The sequence below is a fragment of the Phocoena sinus genome, chromosome 13, assembly GCF_008692025.1.
Source record: "Phocoena sinus isolate mPhoSin1 chromosome 13, mPhoSin1.pri, whole genome shotgun sequence".
Taxonomy (NCBI): domain Eukaryota; kingdom Metazoa; phylum Chordata; class Mammalia; order Artiodactyla; family Phocoenidae; genus Phocoena; species Phocoena sinus.
Window position 1 is genome coordinate 85,711,577 of NC_045775.1, and position 23,533 is coordinate 85,735,109.

At 38.4% G+C, this 23,533-nt stretch overlaps 1 protein-coding gene across 9 annotated transcripts in view; it reads left to right on the forward strand.

The window, feature by feature from the left end:
* The window catches only part of IL1R1 (interleukin 1 receptor type 1), a 161,848-nt gene extending 140,931 nt beyond the window's left edge, over positions 1-20,917 (forward strand). For all 9 annotated transcript variants that reach the window (XM_032651991.1, XM_032651992.1, XM_032651995.1 and 6 more), the window contains 9 exons: positions 225-459; positions 557-746; positions 1,510-1,678; positions 3,561-3,626; positions 7,626-7,743; positions 8,464-8,615; positions 17,179-17,322; positions 18,055-18,222; positions 18,750-20,917. In XM_032651991.1, the coding sequence (XP_032507882.1) occupies positions 225-459; positions 557-746; positions 1,510-1,678; positions 3,561-3,626; positions 7,626-7,743; positions 8,464-8,615; positions 17,179-17,322; positions 18,055-18,222; positions 18,750-19,168 (1,661 nt within the window). In that variant the 3' untranslated portion in view covers positions 19,169-20,917. The remainder of the gene's footprint in view (positions 1-224; positions 460-556; positions 747-1,509; positions 1,679-3,560; positions 3,627-7,625; positions 7,744-8,463; positions 8,616-17,178; positions 17,323-18,054; positions 18,223-18,749) is intronic.
* Positions 20,918-23,533: the final 2,616 nt, after the last annotated feature.

Sequence of the window (23,533 nt, forward strand, 5' to 3'; positions counted from 1 at the left end):
GTTAAATAACTTGCTCAAGGACACAAGTAGTAAGTGACATCCTGGATTTGACTAGAAATCTTTTAGACTTCCAAGATGACTCTCTTAATCATAAGGCTACTGACACTCTCACGTATAACACAAATCAATGTATTTAATAGTTGGTGTGTTTATATTTAGATATTACATTAAGAAACATTGACTAATTTCTTATAGAAATGACTTTCCCTTTCTCCCTTTTAAAGATAAATGTGTGGCACGTGAAGAGGAAGTTATTTTAGTTTCGTCTGCACATGAAATTGATGCTCGTTCATGTCCTCTTATCCTAAGTGAACACAAAGGCCCTATAATTTGGTATAAAAATGACAGCAAGACACCTGTATCTACCGAGAGAGACTCCAGGATTCATCAGCACAAAGATAAACTTTGGTTTGTTCCTGCTGAAGTAGAGGATTCAGGATATTACCACTGTGCAGTGAGGTAAGAAAGGAATTAATGTTACAAGCGTGCGTTGTGTGTACCTGCAATAGTTAAGGATGGAAAAATCTGCTAATAAACCTGTTTTGATTTATTTTAGCAATTCAACTTACTGCCTCAAAACTAAAATAGCTGCAGAGTTTGTACAGCATGAGCCTAACTTGTGTTACAATTCACAAGCCGTATTTACACAGAGACTACTGATTCCAGGAGATGGACAACTTGTATGTCCTTATTTGGATTTTTTCAGAGATGAAAACAATGAGTTACCCCAAATACAGTGGTATAAGGTAATTTTATCTTACATATGGCATTCTACTCATCTAGCAGATAAAACAGTTTTCTATCACAGACAATAGGATGACTCTGCAAAGCGCTTTTTCCTTTGGCATATTATTATTATTTTGCCTTTGAGTGGTGAAATTTAATAGGATGTTTTTAAAAGGTTTTAAGACTGTACACATTTAATTTGCAGCTTAACTAAAAATACGTCATTTTTGTTTAATAAGGTAGAGCTGAGAAAAGTATAGTAGGCATAAAAGATGTTTAAAGATAAGGATGATTATAGATTTAGAGTTTTTAAGAAATAACTATTCGTTATGAAGTATACTATTTTGTGTTTTATTACAAACATTAAGTGGTCCTTGGATAACCTAGTGGTTTCTCTAACTGTCTGAAAGGCGATTGGCCAGCACTCCCCGGAATACATCATATTCTGGTATCTTTGATCTACCTGGCTTGTTGGAGCTTACACGGAGAGTCATCTTGTAGAGGTTACAAAATACAAAATAATATCAGTGAAGAATGGAAGTATAGCATTACTAAGCAGCTATGGTGTTAGCATTCTTTCCTCAAATGTGTTTCTCTTGCAGAGTAAGTTTGTCTTCGCTTGTCTTCAAAGTTCAAGCCTCATAGCCATAAAAATGTAATTATGACTTTGCAAAAAAAATGCAATATTAAAACTTGTATGCAAGGAACCTTTCTATTCATATACGTACGAATATAAATACGAATAACTGGTTTTCAATACTTCCTTCCTTTCCCTCTGTTTAGGACTGCAAACCTCTACTTCTTGACAATATAAACTTTGTTGGAATAACAAATAAGCTCATCATCACGAATGTGACTACGGCGCATAATGGGCACTATACGTGTCACGCATCCTACACACACTTGGGAAAGCAGTATCATGTCACCCGGGCGATAAAACTCATTACTCTAGGTGAGTCAGAGCTCCAATCCTAGGATTTTCAATCCAGGAAGGCCCAGAGACCATCACTCTAATATCACCTTCACTGTCTGTGGAGGGACTAAATCCAAGAGAAGCTTGATGACTTGCCAGAGGTCACCTGGCTTTAGTTTAGTTTTTGTTGTGACGTGCTCTGTATGTGTTTCTCATTCCTACTTCGGAGGCAGTGCCGATCCAACAGACAAGGGTGAGCTATGTGTTCCAGCTGCACTCGGAGGCACGTTCTTTGGCCTGGCTAGAGCTGCTTCTCCAGAGGGTTCTCTGGAGAGGCACTGGAGGAACGACAGTTCTGAGATCCCTCGCTTGGGCAGTCTGAGTGTCTAGCCATCACTGGTGTGATGGATGGATGCTAATGAACTTTGGCACAAGGTCTCTGTTAGTCCAGTCACTTAACTTCTCTAAGACTGTTTCCTCCTCTGTAAGAAAATTCAAGCTTCCAAGCTTGCTTCCAAGCTTGTTGCAAAAGTGAGAGATCAAGTGTGCTCAGCTTGCGGTCCTGTGCCTGGGGCCAAACAGATGAGAAATGAGTAGGTGCGTGGTGATGATTCTTGTTAGTTTTCCTGAGGCTTCTATTAACCATATTTCGTATTAAAAACTACAACAAAATAAAACCAAGGCCCTCCTACGAGTTACCCCGGGGATGGGCAGAATGCTCAACCTTTCTGTAAATACCAGGGTTTTCTAAGCTTTCAGTAAGAAAAGAATAGAGTTAGTTGAACCAGGACTTTGAAAGTCAGAGCAGTCTCTATCAGTAATTACTCTGGGGCAACAGGGATAAACAGGGCCTATCCCAGGTAAACCCAGATTATGACCACTTTTCAGAGAGCTATGTTTTCTCAATTCTACAATAATTCATTTTTTCTTCAAAGGTTAATTTTATTGTCTCAGAATCAATTCCTTCCCTACATCCTAAAAGCATCAATGACTCGTAAATTTCAGGAGTCCTTGAATCACAACCGTCCAGCCCCTCGCTGGTCACTGTGTAGCTCTGATTTGTTTTCCTTGGGGTACTGCAACCAGACCAGCAGACCAAATTTTAGGGAAAACAGGGCACTACAGAGTTTTAAAAATAGGTCAAATGGGTTTAAAATACTTCCTGCCATCCTTTCTGATCCCTTACGTAGAAATAATATACTTAATCAGATGTGAGGTTGTATTTTGTTTTCTTCTAAAGGTGGATTTATACATATTTATTGGGCATCTACTATGTTTCAGGCACTGTTCTAGGTATACATTAGGGAACAAAGCAGACAGTATCCTGCCCTGATGGAGCTAACATTTTTTTTTTTTTGACTGTGGCGGAATAAATACTGGGCATTCAAATTCATAGTTTCTCAGGCTTGGCCCCAGATAGGTCAGATTAATTTCTGGAGCTCCTTAGTATTTTTATGCTTATTTTAATAAATTATGCCAAAATGGTTGGTATTCTTCAGTAATTGTGGCTTTCACTCTTGGGTCATTGTGAAAATTACTAAGTACAAGCATGTCTACCACTAGATGGCCTTCTGGTTAATAACGCTCCATCCAGGGAAGTCCCTTTCCACAACGACTCGTTTCTCCTGATTTGCATGAAGAGGGGCACTTGTCTGGAGCCCCAGGGCCTGGTGATGTGTGGGGTTTTTTTTGCAGCACCAAACTCTGGGTTCAGAAGGGCCAACTCGGTGGGTTTTGCTGTGGTCTCTGTGTCAGCCTCCTACCTTCACCTCTGGCCTTCTGTTTCCTGCTATATATGCTTTGGCCAGTAGAGGGAGTATCGGCCAGATGCCTTGTAGTATATTTTTGGTATATTTTGCCAAGTGTGGTCATCACTTGAGATTCTGGTCTATGAGAGACCTTATGGATGTTTTTCTTTCAGTGAAATCCAGGAACAAGAGACCTGAGATTGTGAGTCCAGCTAATGAGACGATAGAAGTGGTCTTGGGTAAGTGGGCTACAATCAGGATATGCTGAAATCAGTATTTGTTGCACTCGAGATTAAGGTAAACTGTACCTTTACTGCACACAACCTAAGCTGTTTAGTGGGTATATATCTAAAGTTAGAGGGGAAGTGGCACAGATTATGTCTTAAATGTTTCTTTGGATTTCTTGCCTCTTATGGCAAACATCTAGCCATGTCTGATTGGCCCACCCTTAGTTTCCTATGGACACTTATTACTTGTGAAGCCATCAGCCAAAGAGCAAGTTCAGGGACTTCCCTGGCCGTCCAGTGGTTAAGACTTCGCCTTCTAACGTAGGGGGTGCGGGTTCGATCCCGGGTTGGGGAACTAAGATCCTACATGCCTCGCGGCCAGAAGACCAAAACATAAAACAGAAGCAACTTCAATAGAGACTTTAAAAGCGGTCCACATCAAAAAAAATCTTAAATCTTAAGAAAAACAAAGACCAAGTTCAGTAGGCCTAGGAATAAGAAATGTATCTTACTTGGTGCAGGATGGATTTCTTATGATCAGAGTTAAGCTTTTAGGTAGAAGAATAGGACTACAGGCCAAAAAGAGTTATTCTAGAGAATTATTTTTCCAAGTTAGTGATAACGTTCATTTTAATAATAAAGATGTAACATGATGAGCATTCAGACCTAAGCTATGCAATATGATAGGCATGTGTGGCTACATACGTGTAAATTTGCATGTGTGGCTACATACGTGTAAATTTAAATTAAGTAAATTTATTGAGTTTAATTAAAAATTAGTCCCTCAGTCAAGGGCTGAAGAGTGACATGTGATTACTGGCTACATATGAGACAGCACAACAACTATAGAACATTTTTGCCAACGCTGAAAGTTCTGTTGGAGACCACTGGTCCAAACATAAAAGCAGATTTTTGTATCAGAGGATCAAAAATCAGGCTGGCATATAGAATTCTGTAATAGTAACTGCATGAAGACAAAGAGCAAATGTACAGAGGTTAGAAGGTAAAATTTGTGACCTCTGAATTCTGTACTTGGCCAAGTTGTTCTTCGTGGTGGAAAGTAACATCAAGACCTTCATAGATGTGAACAAAGATGTGAAAATTTTAAATATTGTCCCGTAGAATCCAGAGCAGCGTTTCAACCCTTTTTTCCCCATTATTGCTCCCCTGTAGCGCCTAACAAGCCATTTTTTTCCCTAATACTCCTCTTTAGTTTCTCAGATATTTAATACCCAGATATGCACTATGGCACTTTGAAAGGCCACAAACCATTGCAATGGCTAAGCTTCTCTTGCTCTCCTCGCCAAGAAACACATTTTGCCCTGTTGAGAAAGCATGCTCGAGGAATGTATACTTAGAGCTCTAAAGCCTAGATTTGATCTACAAATCTAAAAATAAGTTTATATTAGGAAATAATAATTTTAATATATCACTTTAATATATCAGAGGCCTTTAATATATCAGAGGCCTGATCACCGGGGCATATGAGTATCCTATAATCAGACATTTATTTGATAAGATTTCATATTAATTACCACTAAAATGACTTAGAAAAATAGGAATTGAGGGATACTTTCTGCACTCAATAACATCAGTTCAAACCAATCGTCACCAACATTTTTAACGGTGAAACACTACATAGTGTTAAACCTTCTACAGGTCTAGGCCTTAACATGTTCCAGAAGTGCCCACTAATGCAAAGATAAAAGAACCAAGGCATGCTGACTGTAGGGGAGAAAAGAACTGCATTATTTTCAGATCATATAATGAGGTACCTACAAATATGATTGTATTGACCAGATATAAAATTAATATTCTAAAATATTAGACTTATTTAGCAAAAACCAAGAAAACAATGGGAAAAGAGATCCTATTTGCAACAGTAAATGCCATAGAGATGTCTATAAGATAGCTTAGCAAAACCTGTAAGAATTATATTGGATTTATAAGGAAGAAAAAGCCAACCAGACAAAACCCCCACAAACTCTGACCTATAAATCTCAAAAAACTGGGAGATTTAAAGCATACATTCTTAAAGGGATGGGGAGATGTTGTCGGCAATGGGGAGAAAATTGGTTCTTAGGAGGTGGAAAAATCTAAATCAATAGATATAGTGTATATCTGTGGTATTAAAAATTCATGGAGAGTTAGGCAACTGGGATAAAAAAAATCCAAAAAAGCTCCAAAGGGAGCAATAATAAAAACAATCTCTCAAGAAACACAAATTTAAGAAAAACTGTAATAAGGATGTGTGTTTTTCCTGTATGAAAAACTGGAAATTGTAAAGATATGGACTCTCAACAGTAAGTTACAGATTTAGTGGAATTCCAATAAAAATATGAATGGGCTTCAAAATTGTCAAGTGATACTGAAATTCACCTGGGAGAATAAAATGCTGAGATTACTAAGATAATACTGGGAAGAAAAGCTAAATGATATGAATATTTACCCTAAAACTGCAATAATTAAGAGTGTGGTACCCCTGGCACCAGTATACACATTCAGATCAACCTAGAAAGTCCCAAATAATTATTTTATAATTCTTACATAACTGAGGAAGCGATTTATTATTCAGTAAGAGATTCTGGAATTATCAGCCAACTATTTGGATAAAAACATTGAGTTAAAGCTTTCTCTCATACCATACCCAAGTTATATTCTAGACAGATTAAAGAACTGAAACAATCAAAATACAACAATGCAAACATCATATATACCTGAAAGAAAACAGTACATGGAATATTTTCCTGATTTGATGGGAGAGAGAGCTTTTCAACAACAACAAAAAAATAGTGAAGACGTAGTATAAAACAATTGTAAATTTGGCCAAATAATAAAAATATATACACTAAAGAATTTCCATAAACAATAACAAAATGAAAACAAGCTCTGAAAGATATTTGCGGTAGTTTTCATGTATGATAAAGAGTTACTATCCTCGATAATGAGAGAGCTTCCATCCATCATAAGGTTAATAATATGAGAATGCAGCTTAGTAATGGCCATTACGAATAACAAGCAATTCTTAAAACTTTATTCGTTCTATTTATTTATCTTTGGCTGCGTTGGGTCTTCGTTGCTTTGCGTGGGCTTTTCTCTAGTTGCAGAGAGCAGGGGCTACTCTTCCTTGCGGTGCACAGGCTTCTCACTGCAGTGGCTTCTCTTGTTGTGCAGCACCGGCTCTAGGCACACGGGCTTCAATAGTTGTGGCGCACAGGCTTAGTTGCTCCGCGGCATGTGAGATCTTCCCGGATCCTGCATTGGCAGGTGGATTCTTAACTACTGCACCACCAGGGAAGCCCATAACAAGCAATTCTTCAAAGAAAGGCAAATGAATACTAAGCTTATGAAAAACATGCAGATGAAAATCTAAATGGAATTTTTTTTCTTCTCTCAATTGGCAATGACTAACCAAAAACACGTGGTATCTGGGGCTTTCGGGGATAAATGACTCTTGCATACACTGCTGGACAGAGCGCAGACTGGTGTAGTCTCCCTTGGGACAGGGTGTTTGGCTTTTAAAGATATGTCTCTCTTTTAACTCAATTCTTCCAGATTTTTATTCAGAGTAAATACTTCAGGATATGTACAATGTTGACGTACAGGAACATTCATTGGAATGTTAATCATGATAATGGAAAATCAGAAACAAATTATGTTTAGCAATAGGAAAGGAATTCATCATAGTATGTCTGTGTGATGGAACAGTAAACTGTCATGAAATAGCCTATTTTGGAAGGCTAATCACGTGAGCCGAAATTCTCAATGTACGATAATTACAAACAGTAGACAACGACACCCCATTTTTAAAACTGCGTACGTACACAGAAAGGTAAGGAATGAGATACGTAAAGTTACTAATAGTGCTTATCTCTTGGTGGTGGATATAAGGGCCATGTCTTCCTTTTGCTTTCCTATAATTTAAAATTTTTGTTCAACAGTCATTTATTAACCTAGGCAGATCAGGTAAAAGTCCATGAATGTTGTGATTCAAAATCCCTTCCTTTGCAGGATCCTGGCTCCAGCTGATCTGCAATGTTACTGGCCAGTTAAGTAACTTTGTCTACTGGAGGTGGAATGGGTCAGGAATTAAGGAATATGAGCCTCTGATGATGGAAGAGTTTACATAGTGAGTATGCCGAGAGCCAGACATGCCACAGAGACACTTTGGTATTGAATTCCATGTCATACGTTATATAACCATTATGATCGAATCTAGTGGCAGTGATCGAGTTGGTCATTGATTGATTGGTCCTTAACCCTTTGCTGCCCATATTGAGTTTTGCAGGATTCATAAGATCTTGTCCAATGAAGGTGACAATACATGTCATTATGGTACAAATTCCAGACCACTTGGAAGGCTTTCTCTTAAATTCAGTTAAAGATGTTGCAGCATTCCCATGAAGCAACTGTCCTGAATTATCCTTCATGTCATTCCATTTTTAAAGTAGTTTAGAAAAGACTCATTCATTGTGGCCAAGAATCAGGCACTCCCCTGCTCAGGTCTCTGATGGCGCCCTATTACTTCTTAGCATCACCTGCAAACCCTTTCCCATCTGTCCCAATCTACTCGTTTCATATATTCTTTGTGCCCCGTGGAGACCAGAATGCCTAGGTCCCCATTTTCCTTCTTGGAAGCTGGTAATTTTAATTTTATTTCTCTGTGCTACTGAGTCTTTTACTAACAGTGGTCTTAGGGCTATGAAACATCAGATCAGTCTTGAGGAAAGCCTGATTCTTATACCTGTGCTCAGGGCTGGTGATTATTTCTGCTGTAACGATAAACCAGGGATGCTTACCGTATCTATAATTGATGCCATTTATACAATTTTATTACTCTTTTGAACAGCGTGCCGAATCCTTTAAACAAAAGAAAGAGTGCGGTCATCGCACGGCTTAATATTACAGCAGTGGAAAGTAAATTTTTTCTACATCCATTTATCTGTTTAGCCAAGAATACAGAAGGAAGGAGTACAGCATATATCCAATTAATACATCCAGGTAAACAACACAGCTGTTTATTTGAAATGCAATTTTGTTTTCCTGTAGTAAGATTTCACGACCTTGAGGTTTACAATGCTATTTCCTCTGCCCAGAATGCTCTTAGATTCCTCTTAACCTGGGGACTGCCATTCTTTTTCACTTCCCAGCTGAACTGTATCTTCTTCTAGGAGGTTTTGCTGTCCTGCTGCCTACTCTTAACCCACCTCTCTGCCCAATAGCGCCTCTGCTATGCATGTCCATATCTATCTTAGTTTTCTTTACTTGAATATAAATTCTGTGATGTTGCAGATAATTACTAATCATTCTATTTCCAGAGCTAATAGCAACTTGCTAATAGCAACTTAAGTCTGGTCATCCTCGGTACCTAATGAATAGTTTTAGGTAAAGCACTACATGATGAATGCACAGGGGAAGCCTAACTATCCACTTTGCAGACAGGATGTCAGAAGTTACTGGTTTTCGTGAATTCTGTAATCAGACACAATATTGGCCGTATTTGTGTTTCTGCTCACTGATTCATTTTTCTGCCTCATTTATTCTGCCATTGATCCCTTCTACTGTATTTTTCATTTAAAGTTATGGTATTCAACTCTGGTTGCCTCTATATTTTCTAACTCTGTGTTAAAAACCTCTTATAGCTTTTTGCTCCGTGCATCCATTCTTTCCCCAAGTTCTTGGATCATCTTTACGATCGTTATATTGAACTCTTTCTTGGGTAGATTGCCTGTCTCCACTTCATTTAGTTGTTTTGCTGGGGTTTTATCTTGTTCCTTCGTCTGGAATGTATTCCTTTGCTGTCTCATTTTGTTAACTTTCTATTTGTATTTTTATGTATATGGAAGATTAGTTATGTTTCTTGGTCTTGGAGAAGTGGCCCTCCGTAGGGGATGTCCTGTGTGTCAGTACACTCCCCTCTTGCTACCCAATGGCCTGGGACCAGCTGGTCCCAGGGTAGCTTCTGACCTGTTTGTGTACTCAGTTCCATAGGCTGTGGGTTGATAGTTTTCTTGCTTCTGGTGGGTGAGGCTGGTTTAGGGGCTCATGCAGGCTTCCTGGTAGGAGGGGCCAGTGCCTGACCACTGGTGGGCTTGGCCCTCTGGGGTCAGGGCCGTGTCAAGGGGAACGTCTAGAGCTGGCTGTGGGCTCAGGAGGTCTTTAGGCAGCCTGTCTGCTGATGGGTGGGGCTGTGTTCCTGCCCTGGGTGGTCGTTTGGCCTGATGCAGCCCAGCACTGGAGCCTAGAGGCTGTTGCAGGAGGCCAGGTCTTGGTGCCAAAGACCCAAGCAAGATATCTGCCTCTATCAAGAGTTCACGCAGATGAACGCTCCCAGATATGTCTGCCACCAGCTTTTATGATCCCAGAGAGCCACAGCTGCCGCCTGCCCAGCAGACCCTCCAAACCAGCAGGTAATGACTCCTATAGAGTCACTGCTTTTGCCCTGGGTTTTGGTGTGCCCTCCAGGAGTGGAATCTCTTTCCCCCAGTCCTGTGGAGCTCCTGCAGTAAAGCCCCATGGGCCTTCAAAGCCAAATGCTCTGGGGGCTCTTCCTCCTGATGCCAGACTCCTAGGTCAGGGAGCCTGGTGTGGGGCTCAGAGTTCTCATGCCTGTGGGAGAACTTCTGCAATATAATTATTCTCCAGTTTGTGGGTTGCCCACCCAGGTGGTATGGGATTTGATTATATTGCGAGTGTGCCCCTCATACCATCTCATCATGATTTCTTCTTTAATTCCTTGGATGTAGAATGTCATTTTTGGTAGGTTCCACTCTTTTATCGATGGTGGTTCAGCAGTTAGTTGTGATTTTGGTGTGCTCGTGAGAGGAGGTGAACTCAAGGTCCTTCTACTCTGCCATCCAAGGCTTCAGTGATTCCTCATGGCCTACTGGATATTTCGAGCCTCTTACAGACTCCTTCAAGTGTTATTCAGCTTTCTCCCCCTCCTCATTTCACTGATACTCTGCAGCAGCAGCATTTGCCAACTCTCCTTAAAATTCTACTCTTTGCTTCTTGTACTTTCTCTTACTTCATTGTACCCTTATTTCCTTTGCTGTCTCCTTTTCTTTTTCATTGCACTAAAATTATTTTCCTCACAATTTCACCATTAGAGTTCCTTATTTGCTCCATTAATAGTTTGTAAAATTGGTCTTGAGACCACTTATTTTCAGAATCATATAGGTTGCTTTTAAAAGTTCAGACTCCTCAACCTACATGGGGCTGCAAAATTAGATGAGGAAGACCCAGTGGTGGAAGCCACTGCTAAAGAACAGAAAAAAGAATGAGAAGTGTGAGGACAGTTTACAATACAAGACCTTGGGGACAATGTCAAATGCACCAATATTTGAATTATAGGGGTCCCAGAGGGAGAAGAGAGAGAGAAAGGACCTGAGAAAATAATAATTGAAGAGATAATAGCTGAAATTTTCCCTAACATGGGAAAGGAAACAGTCACCCAATTTCAGGAAGCACAGAGAGTCCCATACAGGATTAAAACCAAGGAGGAACATGCTGAGACACACAGTGATCAAACTGATCAAACTGACAAAAATTAATGATAAAAATATTAAAAGCAACAAGGGAAAAGCAGAAAATAACATACAAGGGAAACTACATAAGCTTATCAGTTGGTTTTTCAGCAGAAACTCTGTAGGCCAGAAGGGAGCGGCACTGTATTTTTACAATGATGTAATGGAAAAACCTACCACCAAGAATAATCTACACAGCAAGTTTATTCTTCAGATTTGAGGGAGAAATCAAAAGCTTTACAGATAAGTAAAAGCTAAAAGAATTCAGTACCACCAAGCCAGCTTTACAAAACATGGTAAAGGAACTTCTATAAGCAGAAAAGGAAAGGCCACAACTAGAAACAAGAAAATTATGTAACAGGAAAGCTTACCAGTAAAGGAAAACATACAGTAAAGGCAGGAAATCATAGACACACAAAGATATGAAAACCAGTAATCATGAGGAGAGTACAAGTGCAGGATATTTCAAATGCATTTGAAATTAAGAGATCAGCAACTTAATACAAATGTATATATAATACAAATGTATATATATAGCCTGCTATACCAAGACCTCATGTTAACCACAAACCAAAAAAGGAAACTACCAAACACTAGAGGTAGTCATCAAATCACAAGAGAAGAGAACAAAAGAGGAAAAGAAAAAAAAAAAGTCCTACCAAAACAAATCCAGAACAATTAACAAAATGGCAATAAGAACATACAGACTGGCTGAATGGATACAAAAACAAGACCCATATATACATATATCATCTACCAGAGACCCACTTCAGATCTAGAGATATATACAGACTGAAACTGAGGGGATGGAAAAAGATATACCATGCAAATGGAAATCAAAAGAAAGCTGGTGTAGCAATTCTCATATCAGACAAAATAGACTTTAAAATAAAGACTGTTACAAGAGACAAAGAAGGACACTCCATAATGATCACATAATGATCAAGGGATCAATCCAAGAAGAAGATTTAACAATTGTAAATATATATGCACCTAGCATAGAAGGAGCACCTCGATATATAAGGAGAATGTTATCCGATATAAAAGGAGAAATTGACAGTAAGGCAATAATAGTGGGGGACTTTAACACCCTACTTACATCAATGGACAGATCATCCAGACTGAGCATCAATCAGGAAACTCAGGCCTTACATGGCACAGTAGACCAGATGGACTTAATTATAAGAGCATTCCATCTGAAAGCAGGGAATACACATTCTTTTCAAGTGCACATGGAACATTCTCCAGGATAGATCACATGTTGGGCCACAAAGCAAGCCTTGGTAAATTTAAGAAAATGGAAATCATATCAAGCATCATTTCCAACCACAACACTGAGATTAGAAATCAACTACAAGAAAAAAACTGCAAAAAAACACAACCATGTGGAGGCTATATAATATGCTACTAAAGAACCAATGGATCACCTGAAGAAATCAAAGAGGAAATAAGAAAAAAAAAAACCCCTAGAGACAAATGAAAAAAACATGTCCACCCAAAACCTCTGGGATGCAGCAAAGGCAGTTCTTAAGAGGGGAGTTTATAGTAATACAATCTTAGGAAACAAGAAGAATCTCAAATAACCTAATCTAATACCTAAAGTAACTAGAGGAAGAAGAACAAACAAAACCCAAAGTTAGCAGAAGGAAAGAAATCATAAAGATCAGAACAGAAATAAAGAAAATTGATAAATCTTTAGCCAGACTCATCAAGAAAAAAGGGAGATGGCCCAAAGTAATAAAATTAGAAACAAAAAAGAAGTTACAACTGACACTGCAGAAATACAGTGTCATAAGAGGATCATAAGAGACTACAACAACTAGCTCTATGCCAATAAAATGGACAACCTAAAAGAAATGGACAAATTCCTAGAAAGGTACAGTCTCCCAAGACTGAAACAGGATGAAATAGATAATATGAACAGACCAATTACAAGTACTGAAATTGAATCTGTGATTTTAAAACTCCCAACCAACAAAAGTTCAGGACCAGATGGCTTCACGGGTGAATTCTACCAAATATTTAGAGAAGAGTTAATGCCTATCCTTCTGAAACTACTCCAGAGAATTTCAGAGGAAGGAACACTTCCAAACGCATTCTATGAGGCCCCCATCACCCTGATACCAAAACCAGACAAAGATGCCACAAAAAAAGAAAATTACAGGCCAATATCAGTGACGAATATAAATGCAAACATCCTCAAAAAATACTAGCAAACCAAATCCAACAATACATTAAAAGGATCATACACCATGATCAAATGGGATTTATCCCAGGGATGCAAGGGTTTTTCAGTATCCACAAATCAATCAGTGTGATACACCACGTTAACAAATTGAAGAATAAAAACCATATGATCATTTCAATAGATGCAGAAGAAGCTTTTGACAAAATTCAACACCCATTTATGATAAAAACTCTCCAGAAAGTGGGCATAGAGGGAACATAATAAAAGTCATATATGACAAACCCACAGCTAACATTATAATCAACACTGAAAAGCTGAAAGCATTTCCTCTAAGATTTCCTCAGGAACAGTACAAGGATGCCCACTCTTGCCACTTTTATTCAACTTCATTTTAGGATTCCTAGCCAGAGCAATCAGAGAAGAAAAAGAAATAAAAGGAAACCAAATTGGAAAAGAGGCAAAACTGTCACTGTTTGCAGATGACATGATACTCTACATAGAAAATGCTAAAGATGCTACCAGAAAACTACTAGAGCTCATCAGTGAATTTGGTAAAGTTGCAGGATAGAAAATTAATGCACATGAAATCTCTTGCATTTCTATACTCTAACAATAGATCAGAAACAGAAATTAAGGAAACAATGCCATTTATCATCACATCAAAAAGAATAAAACACCTAGGAATAAACGTACCTAAGGAGGCAAAAGACGTGTACCCCGAAAACTATCAGACACTGATGAAAGAATTTGAAAATGACACAAACAGATGGAAAGATATACCATGTTCTTAGGTTGGAAGAATCAATATTTTCAAACTGACTGTACTACTCCAGGTAATCTACAGATTCAATGAAATCCCTATCAAACTACCAATGGCATTTTTCACAGCACTAGAACAAAAAATTTTTAAATCTCTATGGAAACAGAAAAGACCCTGAATAGCCAGAGCAATCTTGAGAAAGAAAAACAGCTGGAGGAATCAGGCTCTCTGGCTTCAGACTATACTGAAAAGCTACAATCATCAAAACAGTATGGTACTGGCACAAAAACAGAAATATAGATCAATGGAACAGGATAGAAAGCCCAGAAATAAACCCACACACCTGTGGTCAATTAAACAAAGGAAGCAATAATATACAGTGGAGAAAAGACAATCTCGTCAATAAGTGGTGCTGGGAAAACTGGACAGCTACATGTAAAAGAATGAAATTAGAACATTCTTTAACACCCTATACAAAAATAAACTCAAAATGGATTAAAAACCTAAATGTAAGGCCAGATACTATAAAACTCCTAGAGGAAAATATAGGCAGAACTTCTTTGACATAAATCACAGCAATATTTTTCCCGATCCATCTTCTAGATGCCAATAAAAGCAAAACCAAATGGGACCTAAGTAAACTTCAAAAGCTTTTGCACAGCAAATGAAACCATAAACAAAGTAAGAAGATGACCTATAGAACTGGAGAAATTATTTGCAAATGATGCATCCGACAAGGGATTAATCTCCAAAATACACAAATAGTCATACAACTCAATAATAATAACAAAAAAAACCCAATCAAAAAATGTGCAGAAGACCTAAATAGACATTTTTCCAAAGAAGACATACAGATAGCCAACAGGCACATGAAAAAATGCTCAACCTCACTAATTATTAGAGAAATCAAAACTACAATGAGGTGTCACCTCATTCTTGTCAAAATGGCCATCATCAAAACATCTACAAATAATAAATGCTGGAGAGGGAATGGAGAAAAGGGAACCCTCATATGCTGTTGGTAAGAATGAAAATTGGTACAGCCACTATAGAGAACAGTATGGTGGTTCCTTAGAAACCTAAAAATAGAGTTACCATATGATCCTGCAATCCCACTTCCGGGCATATATCCAGAGAAAACTATAATTCAAAAAGATACACGCACCCCAATGTTCCTAACAGCACTATTTAACAATGGAAGCAACCTAAATGTCTATCAACAGATGAATGGATAAAGAGGATGTGGTGTATATTTGCGATAAAATGTTACTCTGCCATAAATAGAATAATTCCATTTGTATCGACATGGATAGACCTAGAGATTATCACACTAAGTGAAGTAGACCAAACGGAGAAAGACAAATATATGTTATCGCTTATATGTGGAATCTAAAAAAAAAAAAGATACAAATGAACTTGTTTACAAAACAGAAATAGACACACAGACATAGCAAACAAACTTACGGTTCCCAAAGTGGAAGGGGAGGGGGGGATAAATTAGGAGTTTGGGATTAACATATACATACTAATATATATAAAATAGATAACCAACAAGAACATACTGTATAGCACAGGGAACTATACTCAATATTCTGTAATAACCTATAAGGGGAAAAAATCTGAAAAAGAATATATATATATATACACACAATATATATACATATCTAACTGAGTTATATATTTTATTTGTATATATAACTGAATCACTTTGCTGTACACCTGAAACTAACATGATATTATAAGTCAGCTATACTCCAATAAAAAAATCTTAAAGTGTTTGTGAAATATTTTAAGATAATTTGTAGTTGAATTAAAATACGGTATTTATGAATGTGTACATGGAAGAAAATCTAAAAGAACCTATGGACAAACTATTAGAATTAATAGCTAAATGAGTTTAGCACGATCACTAGTGTATATGTTTACATATAGTATTTCTATGTATTTCTGCAAATACCAACAACAAATAGAAATTAAGTTTAAAAAATAACATTTACAGTAGCATCAAAAACTATCAAATATTCAGTATGTAGGAATAAATCCAGCGACAGCTGTTCAAAATCTGTGATACAAACTAAAAATACATTATTGAGATAAATTAAAGACCTAATAGATGGAGGGATATACAATATCCATGGATTGAAAGACTGAAATACTCAGTATTATAAATATGTTAGTTCCCTTCAAATTAATCTACAGATTCAAAACAATTCCAGTCAAAATCTCAGCAATATTTGTACAGGTGTGGGTGTGCATTTGTGTGGGCATGTTGTTGTGGGCACGTTTATCCTAAAGGTCATATTGGAAATGTAAAGGGCCAAGACTAGTCAAGGTGGTCTTGAATAAAAACAACAAATCGCAAAGATTTACACTTCAGATATCATTATCTTGTACAAAGCTACAGTAATTAAGACTGTAAATGTGAACTATCAATTGGGCCAATCGGATATTGATCTACCTTGAGTCCCACTTCATAGCCAGTTCAACTGCAGATGGATCAATGACTGAAATTGGAAAAGCAAAATAACAGAGCTTTCTGGATGCCTCCTTGGCCCTTGACATTTAGAAGGCTCTTTCTCTCTCTCCTCTCCTCTCCCTTACCTCTCCACATGAACTCCTCTGCAGTCATCAGATGAATAACTAGCATGTGAAGCTGGGAGGATGTGGAAGTGTGAAACACTGTCTGGCATCCCTCAACCCTTTTCTCCTTTCCTCCTCTCTTCAGCTTGCTCCACCTGACTCTCCTACTTTTGTAGAACTTTTGTAGGTTCTTGAGTGACTCTGACTTTACTCATAGTCCTATGGAATGCTCTATCCTATGGTCTTTGGTATTTTTTCGATGTTATTACATACGACTTACGTGAAAATTTAATACAATGCACCTTAGTTTTATACAGTATCCATTCTCAATGCCTTTGTACATTAGTATTCATGAATAAAAAATGATAATGAATGGGTTAATACTGTCTGGGATTTGGGATTACAGGCCAATCCCAAATATGGTTTCTCTGGGATGATAATGTTTAACTTGCTATGCTCAATTTTTAAATTCTTCGGGTTCTAATATTTTTCCCCTCTTTTCTGCTGTAGTCCCTGACTTCCAGACGCCCACAATTGGTATATTTGTCATGCTAGCATTGGTAATTACATGCTCTGTTTTCATCTATAAAGTCTTCAAGGTTGACATTGTGCTTTGGTACAGAGATTCTTTCTATGACTTTCTCCCAAAAAAAGGTACAATTTTGTATTCTATGCAGTATTTTCTTGTTGGGATAGTTAAGAGATGTAAAAGCTAACTAAGAGGGGTTTTATTTACATTTTAAAATGAAATGTGGCATATACAAAATAACATAATTATACATAATTATAGTTTCTTAACCAAGTAGACTGAATAGTATTATTTTCTAAGTTACTGCTCTGGTGTTCATAATGGTGGGATAAACAGGCATTTAGAGCATCTGCTTATAAATCCAGTTATTCAGAAGCTGTGGTTGAGGACTTGCTCTGTGCTGGGTAGAACACAGATCACCCCATGATTTGCCGTCAAATGGAAGAAATGATGTAATTTTCATGCATCAGGGAGGCACTCTCTCTTTTGTTTAAACCTCACAAAAAAGTAATACTACATTAATATATAAAAGGAAGAATGGATAGAATTCAGGGCTTAGACATTTGGGGAAGATGAGAACAGTGAGATAAGGGTAGTTCCATACGGAGGGGTAAAGAATGTTTGCATATGAGGGGACCATCGAATAATATAAGAAGAACTTTGTAGTAAAACAGAATAAATGTAAACTTGTAAGAAGATGAACACTTTAAAAAGGCATTATACTTTTGGTGTTGTTGCTTCATACCATTGCACACAAAATTAATAATTCAGTATGAAATGCAGGTTTGCGATACTGACTTTACCAAATCTCATTTTTTTTTTCCTTTGGTTCTAAATATATTGCATTTTCTCTTTAGCTTCAGATGGAAAGACGTATGATGCATACATACTATGTCCAAAGAACCCTGGGGAAGGGTCCACCTCTAACTCAGATATTTTTGTGTTTAAAGTCTTACCTGAGGTCTTGGAAAAACAGTGTGGATATAAGCTCTTCATCAGTGGCCGAGATGACTATGTTGGGGAAAGTATGTATGCAATGGAAAAAGTAATACTCTTGTAAAACTATTTAATTACTAAACTTGGGTTCCCTCTTTCTGGAAGACTGTGACCTGGGTGTACATATTTGACAATTTTAAGAGCCTCTTAAGTGGTGCATGATGACGATTTTCATATTAAATGCAAAGTGTTTACTTTTCTCATATTCTTTTGGGGCAACAATTAACTAAGTTTTATTTCATTTTGGAAAACTTAACTAGTTAGATCCAGTAGTTACTTTACAGCTGATGGTAAAATAGGAGTGATATAGATCCAATGGTTTAACAAGAAAGTTTATAAATTTCTACTTAAAGTACTCTGACCCCTGCTCACCTTTTGTGGGTCAGTTTTTGATCTAGTCTATAAAATGAGAAACTCCTTCAATCTTAGGTAAGGCAAGAAAAAAAGAGCATTAGGAGACACAGGCCGTGGGGTGGGAAGAACCTTGAGGGGTTTTGGTTCTGGAGGGAATGATTGTTAAGTTGAAAGTTTACTTGCTGTGCTTCGTGTTTTTCAGGCATTGTTGAGGTTGCTAATGAAACCATAAAGAAAAGCAGAAGACTGATTATCATTTTGACCCGAGAAATATCAGGATTCTGCTGGCTGGGGAATTCATCTGAAGAGCAGATAGCCATGTACAACGCTCTCATTCAGGAAGGAATTAAAGTTGTCCTGCTGGAGCTAGAGAAAATCCCAGACTATGAGAAAATGCCAGAATCCATTAAATTCATTAAGCAGAAACAGGGGGCCATACGCTGGTCGGGGGACATTAGAGAAGGGTCGCAGACTACGAACTCGAGGTTCTGGAAGAAGGTCAGGTACCACATGCCAGTCCAGCGGCAGCCGCCTTCAGCCAAGCACAAGCTGCTGTCCCCAGCCACTCAGCTGGACTCGAAGGAGGAACGGCCACGGGAGGTCCACGTGCCCCTTGGGTAGCAGAGAAGCTTGGTCAAGAGTTACTTGGTGATTCCTGTCTTCAGGCCTTGCAGGCGGGGCTGGGCCTCACTGACTTGTACAGTCATACCACACACCTGTGTAGTCCCTTATCCCTGAGGTCACCTAGAATTGGATTGTTAAGGGAGCAGTATGTGATGACAGTTGCCCTGTGGCCAGGGCAACTCAGAGCAGAGGGCTTGGGAAGTCCTTTAACAAGGCAGCAGAGGCCCTGTCTGAATGTTTGAACTGCTGAGAAAAGGCACTGAGGCGGCAAACAAGAGGAATGAACGTGCAGGAAATCCCTTCTATAGACAGCTTTAGGAAGTCACCCACAGTCTGAGGGCAGGGCTGTGGCCCAGTCTGGGGACAGCAGGGTCACTGGTCCTCGAGCGGTTCTCTTGGACATTGCTGCAGGCACAGTGAGACCCGTACTTCCCAGGGAAATTAGACGCATTCTTGGAGAACTTTCCATTTGCCTTGCATTTCCCCATACCCCTTGACGGCTGGCAGTCACTTTCCAAAGATGGAATTTTACTTCACAGACCTTTAAAACTGTCATTTCAATGAACAAAGGAATTCTCCAGTATTAGAAGGGTTTGCAATAACCTTAGCTTTCTGCAGGAGAGAGAGACTTTCAAGAGCAAGAGTTGCAAAGAATTGATCCACCTCTTAATACCTTCCCCCTGGAATGACCATTCGGTTCCACCTTATTCTTCTGCATTTTACTTGACTCGTACCTTCTTTGGAAGGACAACTTCCAAGTCACCTCCTCCTCATACTCTGTCATACACACACGGCCCCAGATGAACCATCTTTCCCACAATGCTGCTGTGATCTCATCCTGTCCTTACTAGAATACTTCCACCGGCTCCTCCTGGTTCAGGAGCTAAAGCCCATGTTCTCCCACTTAGCATCTCACCACCCCAACACAGCTGGACCCCTCTTGGTCCTGCTCTGCGAATCCCAAGTTGTGCACCTTCATACCTGCCCCCAGTGCCCCTCCATCTCTGCCTCTCCTCTCCTCACATTTTCTCCAGCTGACCAGAATTTTACTGAAACTCAAAATTTACTCCAAATCACTTCCTCCAAGAGATTTCCCCAAGAAACTGCCCTAAGGCACTTGCTCTCTTTTTCTCTTGTACTTATTGTTGGCTGTCACTTTATGGGAAGTTTGTTCTGTCTCCAGCTAAGGAGCCCTGCTCTCTGCAGGAGAGGTGTGGGTGTGTCTCTTTGTCAGAGGTGCCTTCAGAAGTAATTTGCACATATAACAGATTTGTGTAGTGCTTTATTGTTTAAAAATGTCTGCAGATTATCTTATTTAATTTTTGAAAATCTCTTTTAAGGTTTCCTCTAACCTCTTTCCTTTCAGGCCTTCCCCATTAATTAGATTTTACTGCACTATCTGATGGTAAATTTTTCGTTTGTTCTGGTCAGCCTGTTTAAGTTTGCAAATGCAATGAAGTGTTTCATTTCCAGTTGTTAAAACTGGCTTAGAATTTTTATTTTCCCCCTTCTGCCTCTATTTTATTTGCAATGAAAGAAAGGGTATTGAGCCATTTTTTCAATGATATTTTTTGTAAATTATATTTGTACTGGTTAGTGATGAAGGGTTTTTTTTAAAACTTGTTTGTATAATTCTGTAGCAGATACCAAATATTTTTATATAGTAAGATGCCAGATTCATGTACAGCACATATCATTGATCAATGGACTGTACTTATTTTCCAATAAAATTGTCAAAACCTGGTATTGACCGTTCTCCTTCAAATCTGTTTCTTTGCCAGCCCTCTCCTGAGTTTACCTGCACACTCCCAGGTCCCATAGAGAGTGAGGACACTCTGCCTGGGGAGGTCAGAGACCGTTAGCTAACCAATGAGGGCTGATTCCCCTTTGTAGCCTCAGCTGTACTCCATCTATTTGCTTGCTCCTAAAATGGACCAAAATGTGAGTCTTCTTATTAACCCTTTACCAGTCCAAAAACTGATAAGGGCAACCATTGTATAGACTTTTACATTTTCACCAGAAGGCCAAGACCTGGCTCTGCCCACCAGTGGACAGAGACTGGCCCCTCCCACCCAGAAGCATGAACAAGCCTCTAGACGAGCCTCACCCACGGTGGGGCAGACACCAGATGCAAGAAAACTACAGTCCTGCAGCCTGTGGATATGAGTCCCCAAGCACAGGTCAGAACCTACCCTGGGACCAGCTGATCCCTGGCCCTTGGGTGAAGAAAGGGAGATAGGACATTCCCTACAGAGGTCCACTTCTCCAAGTTTGAGAAACATAACTAACCTTCCACATACATAAAAATGCAAACAAATTTAGATGAAATGAGAAGGCAGAGAAATATATTCCAGATGAAGGAACAAGATAAAACCCCAGAAGAACAACTAAGTGAAGTGGAGATATGAGAAGTAGTTCAGAGTACTGATCATAAAGACGATCCAAGAACACGGGAAAAGAACAGATGCAGAGTGAGAAGCTACAAGTTTTTAACAAAGAGTGAGAATGTAGAGAGACAACCAGAGCTGAAGAATACAAAAACTGAAACGAAAAATGCACTAGAAGAAATCTACAGCAGAATAAATGAGGCAGAAAAACAGTAAGTGAGCTGGAAGACAGAGGGGTGGAAATCACTGCCACAAAACAGAAAAATGAAAAGAAATGAGGACAGTCTAAGAGACTTCTGGAACAAGGTCAAATGCACCAAGATTTGCATTATAGAGGTCCCAGAAGAGGAGAGAGAGAAAGGGCCTGAGAAAATATTTGAAGAAATAATAGCTAAAAACCTTCCAAACCTGGGAAAGGAAACAGTCACCCAAGCCCAGGAAGCACAGAGAGTCCCATAAAGGATTAACCAAAGGAGGAACACTCCAAGACACATAGTAATCAATTGACCAAAAACTGATAAAGAAAAAATATTAACAGCAACAAAGTAACATATAAAGGAATCCCCATAGGGCTTCAGCTAATTTTTCAGCAGAAATTCTATGCCAGAAAGGAACAGCATGATATACTGAAAGTGATGGAAGGGAAAAACCTACAACAAAAATACTCTACCCAGCAAGGTTCTTATTCAGATTTGACAGAGAAATCAAAAGATTTGCAAAAGCTAAAAGAATTTAGCATCACCAAAACAGCTTTACAACAAAATGCTAAAGGAACTTTTGTAAGCAGAAAAGGCCACAACTAGAAATGAGACAATTAATGAAATGGGAAAGTTGCCTGGTAAAGGCAAACAAACAGTAAAGGTAGGGAGTCATCCACACACAAATATGACATGAAAAACAGTAATTGTGAGAGGAGAGTACAAATGCTAGATATTTAAAATACATTTGATACACACTACTATGTATAAAATAGATAACAATTGAGGACCTACTGTACAGCACAGGGAATTCTACTCAGTACTCTGTAATGACCTATATGGGAAAAGAATCTAAAAGAGTGGATATATGTATATGTATAACTGATTCACTTTGCTGTACAGCAGAAACTAACACAACATTGTAAATCAACTATACTCCAATAAAAATTAAAGAAAATAAAATGCATTTAAAATTAAGGAGTGAGTAACTTAAAACAATCATGTATATACAGAGACTGCTATACCGGAAACTCATGGTAACCACAAACCCAAAATCTATAATAGATATACACACAAAAAAGAAAAAGGAATCCAAACACAACACTAAAGATTATCAACAAATCACAAGAGAACAAAAGAGGAAAGGAAAAATAAGACTTACAAAAACAAATCCAAAACAGTTAACAAAATGGCAATAAAAAATACATATTGATAATGACCTTAAATGTAAACAGATTAAATGTTCCAACCAAAAGACAGACTGGCTGACTGGACACAAAAACAAGACCTGTATTTATACTGCCTACAAGAGACCCACTTAAGATCTAGAGACGTATACAGACTAAAGGTGAGGGGATAGAAAAAGATATTCCAAGCAAATGGGAATCAAAAGAAAGCTGCAGTAGCAATACTTATATCAGAAAAAATAAACTTTAAAGACTGTTACAAGAGATAAAGAAGGACACTACATAATGATCAAGGGATCAATCCAAGAAGAAGATTTAACAATGGTTAACATATATGCATCCAACATAGGAGCACCGTAATATATAAGGAAAATGTTACCAGACATAAAAGGAGAAATTGACTGTAGGGCACTAACAGTGGGGGACTTAAACATCCCACTTACATCAATGGATGGAATATCCAGACTGAATATCAATAAGGAAACTCAGGCCTTAAATGACACAGTAGACCAGACGGACTTAACTGATAATTATTGAGCATTCCATCTGAAAGCAGCAGAATAAACATTCTTTTCAAGTGCACATGGAACT